This window comes from Dipteris shenzhenensis, chromosome 12, assembly GCF_047967505.1.
Source record: "Dipteris shenzhenensis isolate YYH24624 ecotype China chromosome 12, Dip_SZ_1.0, whole genome shotgun sequence".
In the NCBI taxonomy this organism is placed as follows: Eukaryota; Viridiplantae; Streptophyta; class Polypodiopsida; order Gleicheniales; family Dipteridaceae; genus Dipteris; species Dipteris shenzhenensis.
Genome location: NC_141607.1, coordinates 36,974,766 through 36,991,818, shown reverse-complemented (window position 1 = coordinate 36,991,818; position 17,053 = coordinate 36,974,766). Strand labels below are relative to the sequence as shown.

Here is a 17,053-nt window from a genome sequence, read left to right as displayed (position 1 = left end):
AAAAAAAGAGTGTCCAAAGATGCCCAATTAGTAAGAGGTGAGTTGTTCTTGGTAGTTACACCCAATAGCTATGAGATTAGAGCCAAGATTAGTGTCATTGATCCAAGGATGATTGTAGCCATGTTCAATCAAGGAAACAAATCCTTTTGTGAAGGCAATGGACAACACACATTGCTGACCGAATACCATTGTAGAAACCCAAGGGTTAATGGGATGTGAAGCAATATAACACTACGAGAATACATAGAGTTTCATAAAGAGGAGGTATTCATTGAAGGGCAAAAAAGACAAAGGACTAAGGTGTGTTTCTCTTCATGCAACTATAGATTTCAATACATGCTTTAGTCAAAATGTTTGTCCAAGTGGAAGGTGAAGGCCTCCAAACTTACAAAGGAGAAGTCTAAAGGTAAAGGCATTTACACGTCATATGAAAACATTGTGTCTCGAACTCTACATTGACAAATGCAAGTGACTTAAGAGGTTTTTCCAAAGCGAATCACTGACATGACACAAAACAGGGAACTGAAGGAATTATAGGTTACCTTGGCAAGCCCAAGATTTAGACCTGAGTGGAGCTTGATGACTTTCTCTCTCTATACGCTTATTCCTCGCAAAAGGTTTAAAGAAGGTCTTGCTGTGATTACATGATCAAACTACCGTTACATGTTACATTGGTATCAAAGCTTCGATCTATATCTAGCTTGACTAACGCGTGTATGGTTGTGTTGAGATCTGAAAAGGACACACAATCAAGCGCCATGAAAGATTTGGAAAAGACATTAGATTTGAAGACTATGAAGAGAAGAAAGACAACCAAAATGATACGCTTCCGCCTAGTGTCAAGAAATGATGGCGAGTCTTTTGGATCAGAATCGAGTGCTCCTAGAGCAACTTGAAGAACATTCAACACAACTAGAAGAAAGTAGAAGAAGACAGCTAGACCAGACAACAATGTCTAGAAGAAAAAGAGGCAAAAAAGCCACTGAAATAATAAGAAACCACAGATTTTGGAAAACCACTCTTGTTGATGCGTGAAATGAGGAGGCACTGCGACGCGCAGAGCTCACCCAGACAGAGAGGCAACAAAAACTAGACCAAGAGGCGATGCTTCTCCAACACAAACAAATGTTAGCCACTATGTGGGCTAGTTTGAGCGCAGCAACAGTCACCGCCACAGCTTCGTCATCGACAAAGGTAACACCACTCACTCGGTTCACACCAAATTTTGTTAAGTATGATGGTAAGTGTAACCATTCAGCTATCCTTCAATTATTCATCAATTTATCGCTCATTTTTCATTAGTGCAAATTCAAGATGAGTAAGACAAAGTCCACCTAGTAGCCCCTCATTTGACTAGTGAGGCGGTTACCTGGTGGCAACATAGGGCTAGTAAGCATACTGACCTAACAACTTTTAATACGAATTTTGTTAGGGCAACATTTGTTACCAATCTCAAAGCTCGTTTTCTACTGCCACAGTATATGCTTAACCTAGAGAATGAGTTTTCTCATCTCTCTCAAAATGGTTTGTTTGTGTTGTCTTACAGTAACAAGGAAGACTATGGTTTGTCTATGATGGGGAAAACAAAAACGAAAGAGAGAATAAGAAAAAAATTGCACCATACCCAACCATTTTACTAAGGACTATTGGAAGAAGGAGGTTAAGCAAACAAAGAAGGAGGACCTCTTTGACATGGTATCAACCAAGGTGCTAAAAGATAAACCACTATTAGTTATGACTCCATGTCCCATTGAGATAAATTTTGCACACCTAAGGTGTATTTATATTTATGAAAGACATAGAAGAGTGGAGCACAAAGGGTTTGTGTTGTAGTTTGAAACCAAATTTTGTTGACATTCTTGACTCATCCCAAAGAGATTCTCTAAGGGATTTGACACAGCATTTTCATAAACTTATGGGTGTGGGCACTCCAAACAACTCCCCTCCAACCCCCCTTGTGTAGCCCTAAACACCTCCAGAGGGTGTCCTCTGATCAGCCTAAGCTCTTGGCCTCAGTTCAACCCTCCTGGAAGGTGTCTATGCAGCATAACAGTCAGGGATTCGGACCAGCAAACAGAGTAAGGTTCGGGTACTGTTTCAGCAACTCTTTACAGTTTTGCACAGCTCTCTTCTGTATCTCAATCATATCTCAGTTCTCTTTTAGAATCTATTACTCCTAGCTTTCACTCTCTCACTCACACAGTAACCTTGCATCTCGGTGGATAGCACAAGCCTCTTCCTTGCCTTGTAGAAGTGCCCTACATCGCCAGTGTGGACAGCATCAAGGTCTCGGTATTGGTTGGCGTTACGTCTTAGGTCTTTGGATTTGCAATACGTGTGCACAGTGTACTCTTCAGAAGCATGTTTCCGTGCTCTCTCGAAGAGTGTTATTTGTATCTTTCAGTTCTCCAAGTATAAAGCAAATTCTCTCTTGATTGAGGGAGGGGGAGGGGGCAACCAGTGGGTATAAGGATGTCGACTGCTACCCTCCTCTCCTTTCTCTCTCTATATGCTTATTCCTCGCAAAAGATTTAAAGAAGGTCTTGCTATGATTACATGACAGATTACCGTTACATGTTACATTGGTATCAGAACTTCGGTCTATATCCAGCTTGACTAACACGAGTGTATGGTTATGTTGAGATCCGAAAAGGACACACAACCAAGTGCCATGAAAGATTCAGAAAAGACATTAGATTTGAAGACTATGAAGAGAAGAAAGACAACCAAAATGATATGCTTCTACTAGTGCTCAAGAAATAATGGCGAATATTTTGGAGCAGAATTGAGTGCTCCTAGAGCAACTTGAAGAACATTCAACCCAACTAGAAGAAAGCAGAAGACAGCTAGACTAGACAAAACAATGGCTAGAAGAAAAAGAGGCAAAAAAGCCACTGGAACAATAAGGAACCACAGATTTGAAAAACCGCTCTTGTTGATGCGTGAAATGAGGAGGCACTGCGACGCGCAGAGCTCACCCAGATAGAGAGGCAACAAAAACTAGACCAAGAGGCGATGCTTCTCCAACACAAACATATGTTAGCCACTATGTAGGCTAGTTTGAGCACAGCAGTAGTCATCGCCACAGCTTCGCCATTGACAAAGGTAACACCACTCACCCGGTTCACACCAAATTTGTTAAGTATGATGGTAAGTGTAACCATTCAGCTATCCTTCAATTATTCATCAATTTATTGCTCATTTTTTGTTAGTGCAAATTCAAGATGAGCAAGACAAAGTCCACCTAGCAGCCCCTCATTTGACCGGTGAGGCGGTTACCTGGTGGCAACATAAGGCTAGTAAGCATACTGACCCAACAACTTTTAATAAGAATTTTGTTTGGGCAACGTTTGTTACCAATCTCAAAGCCCGTTTTCTACCGCCACAGTATATGCTTAACCTAGAGAATGAGTTTTCTTATCTCTCTCAAAGTCTGTGTTGTCTTACAGTAACAAGGTCATCACCCTGGTGAAGTAGTTGGGCGTGTCTGAAAGCAATAAGATGAAGCAATTCATTCGGGGATTGGACACTAACATTTGTTTTCTTGTCCAGAACTTCGACCCACCCAATTAGAGCTGGCGCTGACTCTCATGCTGAACTCGAAGAAGCTCAAGTAGGTCCAGAAGGTTTTCAAAGCCTCGTAGCAATCAAACAATGCAACGGGTAAGGATCAGAAGAAGGACGACCAATACCAAAAGAAAGACGACCAAGCTTATGGTCAGTCCATCCAAATGAGAAGGCTAAGGCAAGCATTACACGAGGCTATCTACACCTCGATGAATATAAGCGGTACCTAAATAGAGGGCCTACATGACCTCATTCCTCATTCAGTCCTCCAACCTTCAGCACTCCAAATAGATCCCCACCAACTTCTCTTGTGCAGCCCTGAACACCTCCAGACTTAGGCCTCTGCTCAGCCTCAGCTCTTGGCTTCAGTTCAACCCTCCTGGAAGAAGTCTACGCAACACAACAGTCATAAATTCAGACCAGCAAAAAGAGTAAGGTTTGGGTAATGTTTCAGCAGCTCTTTACAGTTCTCTATACAATTTTGCATAGCTCACTTCTCAGCTCTATATCTCAATCATATCTCACCTCTCTTTCAGAATCTATTAGTCTTAGCATTCACTCTCTCACGTAGTAACCCGGCATCTCGATGGACAGTACAAGCCTCTTCCTTGCCTTGCAAAAGTGCCCTACATTATCGGCGTGGACATCATGAAGGTCTCAATATTGGTTGGCGTTGCCACTCAGATCTTTAGATCTGCAATACATGTGCTGCATAGTGTACTCTTCAGAAGCGCATTTCCGTGCTCTCTCGAAGAGTGTTATTTGTATCTCTCAATTCTCCAAGTATAAAGCAAATTCTCTCTTGATTGGGGGAGGGGCCCTCAGTGGGTACAAGGACCCAATCAAATGTCGACTCTTTTCTCTCTCTACCCTCATCTCCTTTCTCTCTCTATGGTGCATGACACTAATTCCTCACTAAAGGTTTGAAGAAGATTACATGATCAAATTACCGTTGCATGAAGCTTAATGGTACGCATTATTCTCTTTGAAAAATGAAGGTCCAGAGCCACCTAGTGGTAATCTAATGGACATTCATAGACAACTAAGATAGAGAAGGACTGCAACCATGATGAGCTAATGAGGGCTCCTCCCAAGGTGCTAAAGATGCATCAATGCCTTAGCTACTGTTAATCTTATTGCTGATGTGTTTGGAGAGAATTAAATGTGCAGTTGTCTAGCACTGAGGGAGGCCTGATTAAGCAAGTATGCTTTGGAGGTCGTAAGCATGCCAAGCATCATCGCCACACTCTTGATAATGTGACAAGCTCCTGCATTAAACACAGCCAAACCTTGAGGTTGGCTATGGGGCTGTTGAGGGATAGCCAGCAACACCAATAGCAGGTACATTTGGAGGGATGCCTTGCAACGAACAGATGGACATGAGCAGGCACTTACAGCAACTCAAGCCCAGTTTGGAGCAGCTTCAATAGTAAGCAATCGACATGAGTATTTTATGCTCTCTTTTTATTAGAGCACAGCTATGAAGGAGTATACAGACGATATTAGTGTATCCCAAAGCATGAGCATGTTTTGACTTAAAAACAATTCTAAAACCTTCAGAAGCAACCCAGCTACCACCATATCTGTCTTTGGCACTAATGATATTGGCTAACCTTCACAAAACAAACATCCAAAAGCTGATGATCCACTTGGGACTCAAAGCAGAATGGAGTGAGGGGAGTGGGAAGTTATCTTTGTTTATATCAAAATAATTCCGGTTTGTTCATTTGTGTGAAAGGACACTGACCAAGCTTTCCATTCTAATTAAATGTCAGAATAAGCCTTTCGTGCAGCACACGAGAAAAGGGGGTTTGCTCCAGCAACATTAGGAGACCCTACGTAGGGCCATGTTGCTACAATTGTAGTGCCACTACTGAAGCATGTAAGAATCCCCAAGTGAAGCCCCAAAGAGAAGCACGTGAAGACAAGGACATAGATGCAAATCAGAAAACAGAGTAAGGTAGATGCGCTCTGCTTAGAAGAATAAGCAAACTGTGTGTGATTATTTTGGTGTGATCGCTCAAATCCCAGGTCCGCCGTCAATAATAAGCCTAATCACACACAATTTGCTTGTTCTTCTAAGCAGAGCGCATCTACCTTACTCTGTTTTCTGATTTGCGTCTATGTCCTTGTCTTCACGTGCTTCTCTTTGGGGCTTCACTTTGGGATTCTTACATGCTTCAATAGTGGCACTACAATTGTAGCAACATGGCCTTACGTAGAGACCGCAAGGCTTATTATTAATGGACCTAAAAGCCCTGGGATTTGAGCGATCACACATAGTTTGCTTGTTCTTCTAAGCAGAGTGCATCTACCTTACTCTGTTTTCTAATTTGTGTCTATGTCCTTGTCTTCACGTGCTTCTCTTTGGGGCTTCACTTTGGGATTCTTACATGCTTCAGTAGTGGCACTACAATTGTAGTAACATGGCGTTACGTAAGATCTCCTAATGTTACTGGAGTAGACCCCCATTTCTCGTGTGTTGCACGGAAGGCTTATTCTGACATTTAATTAGAATGGAAAGCTTGGTCAGTGTCCTTTCACACAAATGAACAAACCGGAACCATTTTGATATAAACAAAGATAACTTCCCACTCCCCTCCCTCCATTCTGCTTTGAGTCCCAAGTGGATCATCAGCTTTTGGATGTTTGTTTTGTGAAGGTTAACCAACATCATTAGTGCCAAAGACAGATATGGTGGTAGCTGGGTTGCTTCTGAAGGTTTTAGAATTGTTTTCAAGTCAAAACATGCTCATGCTTTGGGATACACTAATATCGTCTGTATACTCCTTCATAGCTATGCTATAATTGAAAGAGAGCATAAAATACTCATGCCGATTGCTTACAGGTTATGTTGAACCAGGAAAGGAGAATAAGGTTTGCCATCTCAAGAAAAGTCTCTATGGCTTAAAGCAAGCACCTAGAAGTTGGTACAGTAGAATCGACAAGTATTTTGCTGATCTGGGATATATTAAGTTCAATGTAGATCATACTCTCTACTACAAAGTTCAAGGGGAAGACATTAATATTGCACTTTTATACGTAGATGATCTGATTGTGACAGGAAGCAAGGATAGCTTCATCAGAAAGCTAAAACAAGACTTACCTGCAGAGTTTGACATGAAAGATCTTGGACTTGTACACTATTGTCTTGGAATTGAGTTCTAGAGAGATTCAAACAGTATCTTTATGAGTCAGCTGAAATATGTTGACAGTCTTCCGAAGAAGTTTCATATGGCAGATTGCAAGATTGCAACCACTCCCATGAAACAGATTTTGAAACTTACTAAAGATTCAGAAAAGCCTACAGTCAATGATAGATACTATAGGTAGCTCATCGGATCTCTTATATATCTGATCATCACATGGCCAGATATTTGTTATGCAGTAAGTTCACTTGCACAGTTTATGACAAATCCAAAATAGTCTCACTGGAATGCAGCCAAAAGAGTCTTGAGATATATCAGAGGTACAATACAGTTTGAGATAGAATACAGAGGAAGTTATCCACAGTTGCATGGATACTGTGATAGTGACTATGCCGGAGATCATGAGAACAAAAGATCCACACATGGATATGCACTTTTTCTTCGTCAAGGTGCTATATCATGGTTGTCAAACAAACAGCCAACTTTTCTTTATCTTCGACTGAAGCAAAATATAGAGCACTCACTACAGGTGCATGTGAGACTATATGGCTTAGAAGACTATTGTTAGAAACAGATTACTTTGATGAGTCAAAGCCAACAACAATATACTCTGATAATCAATCGGCTCAAGCATTGGCCAAGAATCCAGTATATCACTTCAAGACAAAGCACATTGATGTCAGAGAGCACTTCATGAGAGAAAGAGTATTACTTGGTGACATCACACTTCAGCATTGTGATAGCAAAGAGAATGTTGCAGACATCTTTACCAAACCACTCGGTAAAGAGCTTTTCGAGAAACAACGACTAGCTCTTGGTTTGACATAGAGGAAAGACATCCCCATTAAAGGAGTGTGATAAAATATAATGTTAAGTCCTTCTTCGATTCCCCAGAATCATCATCGTGAGGAAAGCCTTACTTCATGATGTTGATCTTGAGGGAAGATGTTGAGAGATCACGCTCAACATCATGTGATCATATGTGCATAGCACTAACCCAATAGAGTGCTATAAAGGAAAGGGTCAGATATCCTAATCCTAACCCTAACCCTAACCCTAACCCTAACCCTAAATGAGTTTGTATATATTCTACAATTTCAACTAAATCTAGTGTATAGTTAGTCATTTGTGGTGTGCTCTCTAGCTATGTCCTCTCTCCTCATCTCCACTCTTCTCCTCTCCCCTCTTCTTATTTTGTCAAGTTTTCCGAAGGGTAATCACAGTGCTGGGTCCGATAGAAGTCGACCCAGGGGTAGTCGCAGGGATAGGCCCCTGAGAAGTCAACTGAGTAGAATCACGGTCTGGACATACCGCATGTCATTTAAAGTCACCATTGGCATTTGGAATGGAGGCCATTACACCAATGGAATATGTTATGCCAAGCCTTTGCATTACGGCTGAGGACAAAGACTGCTTCCGCAAGAGTACATGGAATTTTAACTCGATGTTCTAGAGTAGTTGGAGAAAGAGATAATGGAGAGCTATTACTTGACCCAAATAGTTCAAGCTTGAAGGAAGAGGCGAGTAGACTTGGCGTTGAAGAATAAATTTTTTAATAAAGGACAATTGGTCTTGCTCTTCAATAGTCGCATGGGCCGCATGTTGGGGATCTTTGAGTATTGTAGATTGACGTCTTGATATTTGGTGGATCTGCAACAGCAGGAGCGGGTGTTATTGTTGCTGGTGAACGGATTTCAGTTGTGGAGATATCATCATGAAGGCCATATTAAATGCCCCTTCCTATTCACATGCAAAGTACTCATCCCATGGATTGGGGTAGGTGCCCAATATCCCATGATGGGATCGTGCACTTCTTGTGGTGATGAGCATGTACCTACTGATGGGATCTTGAGTTCAACAAGAGCCGCCATGCATTTGCCCACCACTACGTCGGTCATTAGCTCAATTAAGCTATACTCCTTGTTCAGTTTCTCACACTTCTACTTTCCTATTTTCTTCCTCACACTCTCAGTTTCCTATTCCCACCTTTCACTGAGACTACGTTTCAAAGAATACCCAACATGATTGTGTAAACTGCTGGAAAATTCCTCTTTCCTTAGTGTACAAACTTATGTAAGCTTCTTGTAAATTTGACAGATAGGTTTCTCCTAATGCACTAAGGAGGGCTAAGATAAATGTTTTTTCTTACCTTTGCCATGCTTTTGTAGGATGTTATTGTTACAAAAGCTTCCTCTGATTATTCCTTGTTGACAGAAATTTAGGATGTAACCTCCATTATATACACTCTTAGACTTTGTGGGAAGGGAGGGTTGTGTTGCTTTCAAGCCTTTTTCATTTTCATCTCCTGCGAAAGCAATTCAAAAATTTGAGTGACAAGGCCTGAATACTGTACAAGCCCAAAATGCAACATTTTATTACAATAAGCATTGTGTTTCAAATTGTATATTGGAAATAATCGTTAAAATCTTAATAAGACAAATAAGCAACAACTTTGGCCATAGACACCCCTTGATTAATAGTGCTCAAAACAATGCTTTCAGCAAAATTCCTTAACGATTTGAGGGCAAAATGCAAATCGAAACCCCGCAAATAATGAGAGAGAGCCCCAACAAAGTCTGCAAACCATGCATTTTCTCTCCAAGGGCTGCTCCTGCTGCTGCAGTGGCTCCAAAGGTAATGGCATTTGTTACTGGCACTGCCAAAGTGATAGGGTTATCACTAAGCTTCAAGAAGAACATGGCAGAGGCCGATAGATTGATTATGAAAGGAAGAGAGTACTGCCATAAGCATATCAGAGTCATCCATTCCTGCAGATATCCATTCAACCAAGAAAATGATCCCGTCTGATTCTTATTGTGATTGCTTGCAAGCTGCTTCATTCTTTTGTCTGCAATGACTGCTCCTCGTTTAATAAGAGCATTAGTTACGCCCCATACAAGGCCAATGACAATTAGCCAAACAACAGCCATCAGAAGTGCTTCACGATCTGAAAGTTGCCAAATTTCATACATTGCATCAGCGATATCACAAAATCCCTCTGGCATCATGCCTCAAGACTAACATTTTGAGTTCCTGAATTGAAAAGAGTAAAACGATTCTCCAAACCATGACATGTCTATAGCTCAAATCTATCATGTAGTAACCTTACTAAGATACAGAAGCAAGGAAGCATACAGGTTCCTTTCATCAATGGCTTCCCAAAATCACAGAAACACAGCTCAGAAATATGCATTCAAATCATTAACTAGCCATCCAACATGAAGCATACTATATATAGTTAACAGACTAAGTCGGTGAGCATGGCATGAAATCTTGTATAACTAACATCAGACACTGGAGAAGAGTCAGAAACAATTGATTCATGCATATTGTGGACTGCGCCTACACTTGTAGCGTCAGACATTGGACAAAGAGAGCTAGAAATATTGTATCATGCATATCATGGACTGCTCCCATGTGAATTTGCATCCGTGATCACAGGACCAGTACTGAATAAGAAGGTGCTCATTGTTAACTATACATCAGCATGAAAGAAGTGCACACAGACAAAATTAAGAATGCACATCAATAGTGCCACTCCATCTATGAAAGCTTCACTAAAAAAACCTTCATCGTACATAGCTGGTCACACCCAACAATAAATTAAGAAATCAAAAGAGAAATCACTAGCCAAATCATACATTTATTTCTTTTGTTGTATATGATTTCACATTGTAAAAAATAACATTCATAGCAAGGCTGTAATATGCAGGGAACTTGCAATAATAACGTTGCAAGCAAACAACAATATGGGCACATGTAAGACAAAAAACCCTGAAAGGAAAAAAGACCAGCCAATCAAATTTTCTTCTCATTAGTTGATTAACCCTCATAGTGACAACTTTGCTACAAAGCTGTTCAACCTCTTTAACCTTCCCTTTGTCAAAATCTTTGTAACAAAATTTTCAACTGTTAAAAATTACCCAACAGAGGGTACGCACAGCGGAAGACTGATAGTAATGCCCAGGAGCTCACACAGTGTGGTGTGGGATGTGGAATCACAAACTTCTTAACTTATGTGCATAAAATAGATGTGCACACTCATCAATAGACAATGAACCAGCCAGATAGAGAAACCACCAAAATAATATATTTCCATCCAAAACTATGGACACAATACAAAAGATATAGATCCAGAGTCCCACCAATGATGTGGTCCTCTGATCTTATCACAAGGTCCTTCTCCTATCTGCCAGTTATCTCGAGCCCGCGTGCTTCACCTTGAGCGTCTGTAGACTTTCCGTCTAGTGTGTTCTTCTCCACCTTACTGCCTGTGAATCAGCCTAGGTGGGCAGCCCCTGCCAAGCTTTGTCTGCAGCACAGAAGTCCCCTTGGTCCTCCTGAATGTAGGCCCCAAGATAGCTGTTCCACTGCTCCAACCTGCTTGTGAATGGCTGCTCCAGAAGGTATGAAGATCACAGCACCTTGCTGCCCTCGAAGACAGCCAAGGTCCAGCCCTTCCTGGCTAAGTCTGCAGCCCTTGTTGCACTCTCTCACCTCCTGTAGATAGGCCTAGAGAGTAGGCTTCCTGCTGCTCCTTTCTGCCCTGGAACTGCTGGCTGCTGGATATGAAATCAGGCCCAAGGCCTCTCCTTTTTTAGGGCTCAAGGCCCTTTCAAATGGACCGGCCAGCCAGCCCTAAATGGGCCGACTGGACAGACCTGGTTGGCTGGCCCAACCGACTGGTTGGCTCAGCCCAACCAGCCCTATATGAGGGCCCTAGCCAGGCCCTTTTGGGCTGCTGCTAGGCTCCCCTTTAGACCCCCATTATGCTGCGATATTTCTTGGCTCCCTGATCTGCCCACACGTGTGTGCCTCAGCTCTGTACTGTTTCGTACTGTTGCTGACGTCATCCGTGAGCTCATGGCCTCTTCTCTTGGGTCCCTACTGCTGTCCTCTGCTCCGCCTTATGCTCTTGCAGATCAGCCAGGTACCCTCCTCTCTTCTTTTGGGGCACATCCTGCCCTAGGTCTCCCTCCCCCACGCTCTCCTCATATGAGGGCTTACAGATGGGGAGGTGACCATTCCAACACCCCCTCTCACCGACACATCCAGGCCCAATGCCAACACGTCGATGAAGTGCTCCACTAATTCCCTGGTCGTAGTCCTCTGGAACTTTTCGATGTCAAAATCTTTTCCTGGCTTTTCATCGAGTGGCTCCTGCTCCACCAGGTCTCGTTCCGCTTCCGCACACCATCCTAGTACACAAGTCCATCTTTGGTAGCACCTCTTGGCACCATCATCTTTCGTCCCATGCCTGCCTTCGAACTCGAGCAATCCAGCCGTCACGATCTTCCAATTGTCCCCCTCATAATGAGTGAACAACCTGGAGTCTTCCAGGCACATTGCTCTGAGGGTCTGTTTCAACCCGTCCTTCCTTTGGCAAGGTCTGCAACAAAAGTACATCTCTAGAAAACCTGGACCGCGAACTTTAAACGCACTTGACTGAACCTGAGTCACCCTCCTTCTCGCAAGGGCACAATCTTGCAGTCGTGGAAGTGATTCCCAAGAGCGTCTGAATCAGGGTCGTCCTTTAGCAAGGTCCCTGCCTTCAGGCTCCCACACCTGTGAGCCTCCTACTTGGGCTCTGATACCATGTTAGAAATTACCCAACAGAGGGTACGCACAGCGGAACACTGATAGTAATGCCCAGGAGTTCACACAATGTGGTGTGGGATGTGGAATCACAAACTTCTTAACTTATGTGCATAAAATAGATGTGCACACTCATCAATAGACAATGAACCATCCAAATAGAGAAACCACTAAAATAATATATTTCCATCCAAAACTATGGACACAATAGAAAAGATATAGATCCAGAGTCCCACCAATGATGTGGTCCTCTGATCTTACCACAAGGTCCTTCTCCTATCTACCAGTTATGTCTAGACTCGAGCCCGCGTTTTCCACCTCGAGCGTCTGAAGACTTTCCGTCTAGTGTGTTCTTCTCCACCTTACTGCCTGTGAATCAGCCTAGGTGGGCAGCCCCTGCCAAGCTTTGTCTGCAACACACAAGTCCCCTTGGTCCTCCTGAATGTAGGCCCCAAGATAGCTGTTCCACTGCTCCAACCTGCTTGTGAATGGCTGCTCCAGAAGGTAACCTTGCTGCCCTAGAAGACAGCCAAGGTCCAACCCTTCCTGACTGAGTCTGCAGCCCTTGTTGCACTCTCTCACCTCTTGTAGATAGGCCCAGAGAGTGGGCTTCCTGCTGCTCCTTTCTGCCCTGGAACTGGTGGCTGCTGGATATGAAATGAGGCCCAAGGCCTCTCCTTTTTTAGGGCTCAAGGCCCTTTCAAATGGACCGACCAGCCAGCCCTAAATGGGCCGACTGGACAGACCTGGTTGGCTGGCCCAACTGACCTGGTTGGCTCAGCCAAACCAGCCCTATATAAGGGCCCTAGCCAGGCCCTTTTGGGCTGCTGCTAGGCTCCCCTTTGCTGGTGCTGGAGACCCTGCTGCAGGCTGTATACCTGCCCATAGACCCCCACTATGCTGCGCATTTCTTGGCTCCCTGATCTGCCCACACGTGTGCGCCTCAGCTCCGTACTGTTCTGTACTGTTGCTGACGTCATCCGTGAGCTCATGGCCTCTTCTCTTGGGTCCCTACTGTTGTCCTCTGCTCCGCCTTATGCTCTTGCAGATCAGCCAGGTACCCTCCTCTCTTCTTTTGGGGCACATCCTGCCCGAGGTCTCCCTCCCCCACGCTCTCCTCATATGGGGGCTTACAAATGGGGAGGTGACCATTCCAACATCGACAGCATTTCAGCTTGTTTTCAAACAAAAGTAAACATTTTCAATCTCAACAGGGAGAGCTTTCTTTCCAAAACACAAGGTGACAAAAAGGTACTCAACTTGGACAGGAGGAGAAAACCCAGCCAAGAAAAAGGAAAGGAGTTCAAGTCCTTCAAGGCAGAGGTGGCAAATCCGAGTTCCAAAGATCCATACAACATGACTCCGAATGCATTACAAAAATCTGCTCAATAGCACTAAGAGTAGCATTAAAAAAACAATAATTTTGGCCCACCACCCTGGCCTCAGCTCAAGTGACAAGTGAGGGTAGGCCTCCATTGCTTCCCACCTAAGAGACCCTAGACTTTTTTTCTATCACATTCAAACGATCGACACTACAATGGAATACTAGAGAGAAAGGCAAAATTACAGCTAGTAATGCTTTTTTCCTGCACGAAAGCTCCCATAAGATCTAGACTTTATACCACTAGACAATCTACATAAGGAACTGCAGGAATTTAAACCCCCGGAAGAGCATGGATCCTCGCTTACCTGAGCAAGAGGGCATGATATGGCATGCATGGGGGATAAGAGGCACTTGGTGACATAGTTGCACAAAACGGCCGTTTCGTGGCCGGAAACGGAAACGGCGAAACGGAAACGGCGTTTCTTCAACGCCATTTTGTAAAACCTGTTTTTGCCCTAAACCCCCAAAGCGTGATTTTGCCGCCTGGCTCCATCTTTCGCCGCCTCCCGCACTCCTCCTGTGCATCCTTGCTGCTCTCTCCACCTTCTCTAAGCTCTCTCCATCCCTCCATCCTTTGCTCTTGGATCAGTAGTCCTACTGCTTTTTTTTATATCATCCATGGGTGCTTTTATTTTGAGTCTTGCATGACTCATGAGTCATGATCATGAAATTTGTGGATCATGAATCATGATCATCTATGGAGTCTGGACATTGGATACTTTCAAGTTTCAAGTTTCAACTTGTGTGCTAAGTTTAAAGTACTTCAAACTTCTAAATTTCAGATTCTTGTAATGCCAAACTTGTTAGTCATGACTCATGATACATGTTGATTTCAGATTATTGAAGCATCATTCAAGAATTTAGAATCATAGAGGCATGAATGATGCATTGATGCTTGAAGGCTGAAGCTTCAAGTATAGATAATTGTAATTTGTATTATGTATGATTTGCACTCTATTGATAATTATATTATGTATAAAAAATAAATTTTTATACATAAATTGTATCATATTGCCGTTTCTTCCGTTTCTGTTTTGGCGGGGCTCGGAAACTCCGTTTCTTCCGTTTCCGTTTCGGCTGGTAACTATGCTTGGTGAGAGCCAGACCCTCTGTAGACTCCAAGTGAACCATCCATGAACAGGGCTATATCATTTGTGATTCAGCACCTCCTTTTGAGCTCTTGGCCTCCCACTTTCAGCCATTAAAGCTCTCCAGGATTGCCTAGGCATCTAGGGTGTGTGGCCTTGCTTCTACCTACCTCCTAGCCATGTCCCTACAATGTTCTAGTACATTCTATCCTATATGTGCTTTTGGATCATCTTGGATCATTTTCTCTGCTTGACCTCTTGGCTTCCTGCTTTCAGCAATTGAAGCTCCCAAGATCACCTAGCATCTAGGGTGTAGGTGTGAGTATGTACTTGCTAGACATGTATGATGTCGCTACATTTTCTGGTGCATTCTATCGTATGAGATTTGTGTTTAGCTTTATCTACTGGAATATACAATTGTGCTCCTAAATTGCTTCTTGTTTATTATGCTTTGAGGGAGTGAGGAGCATGGTAGGCTACCAACGTACCACCACAGCCAATCGATCTGGTGCTTGTGCAAGTGATAATGGGTGCAACTTTACATGTGGATCTAAATGGTCTTGACCACTAAGAACAAAAAAATGGATGTTTATGCAGGCTTGATACAAGCCACCAAGCACAGTGTCATCCCATTAAATCTAGATGGCCTTGGGCATGCAAAGAGCTTTGGATGATGTCAAACGAGACCTTTAACTCAACTACAACCCTGAATCTTCTAAATTGGCTGATCTCCATGAGAGCCCAATTCGCTAGCATTGATGGAGAATTTGATATGCAGGCACGTACATTGATGGTGCTTAAGAATCCTTCAAGTTGAAGTCTAGTGATAGCACTACGACAGCTGACCAGTCCACTCACACTCGAGGAGCTGGTAGCCTTTTTGCTGCCACAGGAGCTGCAAATGGACTGTACAACGTGAGGGCAATATCACCAGCATGAGAAGAAAGTGCGCAGTCCTCATTCGAACGGTATGTAAATTGCAAAAGACATATTAACAACTCGAGGTTCAGGTATTTCTTTATGATTTTCTCTTTTATTCTCACATTTCTTGTCTGAAAATTGAAAAAAGAAATAAAAGTGAATGACTTCGATTATGTGTTGATGATTTGCCTATAGGAAAGCACAAGTTCTTCCCAATATAGGTCCTAGCTTTAAACCCCCCTACCAAATGAGATGGGTAGAAGAACAGAAATTTAACCCAATAGTTCTTCTTCTAGTAAATGAATCTATGTGATTGTGCATAGACAAAGTTATAGTTAAGACCAAGTTTTCAATACCTAACATTGATGAGCTCTTTGATCAGTTTCAAGGAGCTGTGCATTTTTCTAAGATGTGGGCATCATGAGGTCCAGACTGCTGGAACACACCCTTTAAACTTATTCTGGCAGAAACTTCTAGAGATATAAGGCTCTAAAGGAAAGGTTTAAAACCCTGAAAATCAGAATGTTACGTGAAATAAATCATCGAGTAACAGGTGGCACAGATCAGCAAGTGGCATGTGGCATAAGCCTGACAATGCTAACTAAGCCTGAACCAGCCCAACAAGAACCAACGGAAATTCCTACGGTCCACCCATAGCCCATCAAGATTCATTCCACCGCTGGGGGAAAACTCGCACCATTTCTTACAAGAATTGGTCACCCCTACCTACCATCTAGGGGAAAACTCGCTACGTTTCTTACAAGAATTGGTCTCCTCTTGAGGCTGTAAAAGGAGGAAGAGCTTCCCCTTTGCTGTGCAGACCTGCTCCAGCGCCCGGGTCCCTATCATCCATCTCCTGAAGTGCTCTGAGTGTCTGGGGATATCGAAATGAAGCCACTATCAAAGATGCTTGAAGACGTGGCTTCATTCAAGGTACTATGTGATTTCTTACACGGGAATGCGCCCTGATCTAGAGAAAATCATAACCAATCTTCCTTGGCGATTCCGAGAAATTATATTGGGTATTTTGCTGAATCACCTACCGATTCACAGAGTGCTTCCATCCGCGCCAACCCAGATCTTTTCCATGTGTGCAAACAGATGCAACTAGTAAGGCAATAAGGGACAATGCTCACCCACTTTGTCAATCTACTTGATTGCCGGTAATTCACGTCTGCAAAGGTCAACTACACGTACCACCAAAGGGAGGAACAATAAACTCATTATGATTAGTGATGGTTCTTAGTTCAAGCCCCAGGGTACCTCAGGAAGTCACCAAGTATGGTCGTCTTAGTCACCCAGCCCAGTATGGGACACTCTATGGCAATTATAGAAGTAATGAGATTCAA

At 43.1% G+C, this 17,053-nt stretch overlaps 1 protein-coding gene across 1 annotated transcript; it reads right to left on the bottom strand.

Annotated features, from left to right (window-relative positions):
• Positions 1-9,079: 9,079 nt before the first annotated feature.
• Positions 9,080-16,713, bottom strand: LOC147896168 (uncharacterized). The gene is made up of 2 exons (XM_087383059.1): positions 16,466-16,713; positions 9,080-9,663 (listed from the first exon to the last, which is right to left on the bottom strand). Exons 1-2 carry the CDS (start codon positions 16,551-16,553, stop codon positions 9,227-9,229), a joined length of 525 nt encoding a protein of 174 aa, XP_087239185.1. The 5' UTR covers positions 16,554-16,713; the 3' UTR covers positions 9,080-9,226.
• Positions 16,714-17,053: the final 340 nt, after the last annotated feature.

Excerpts from the sequence above, each read along its gene's own strand:
- LOC147896168 (XM_087383059.1), bottom strand. The coding sequence starts at position 16,553 with ATGATAGGGACCCGGGCGCTGGAGCAGGTCTGCACAGCAAAGGGGAAG. Across the intron at positions 9,664-16,465 it reads TCAAGAGGAGACCAATTCTT|ATCGTGAAGCACTTCTGATG; the intron begins GTAAGAAACGTA and ends GGCAACTTTCAG.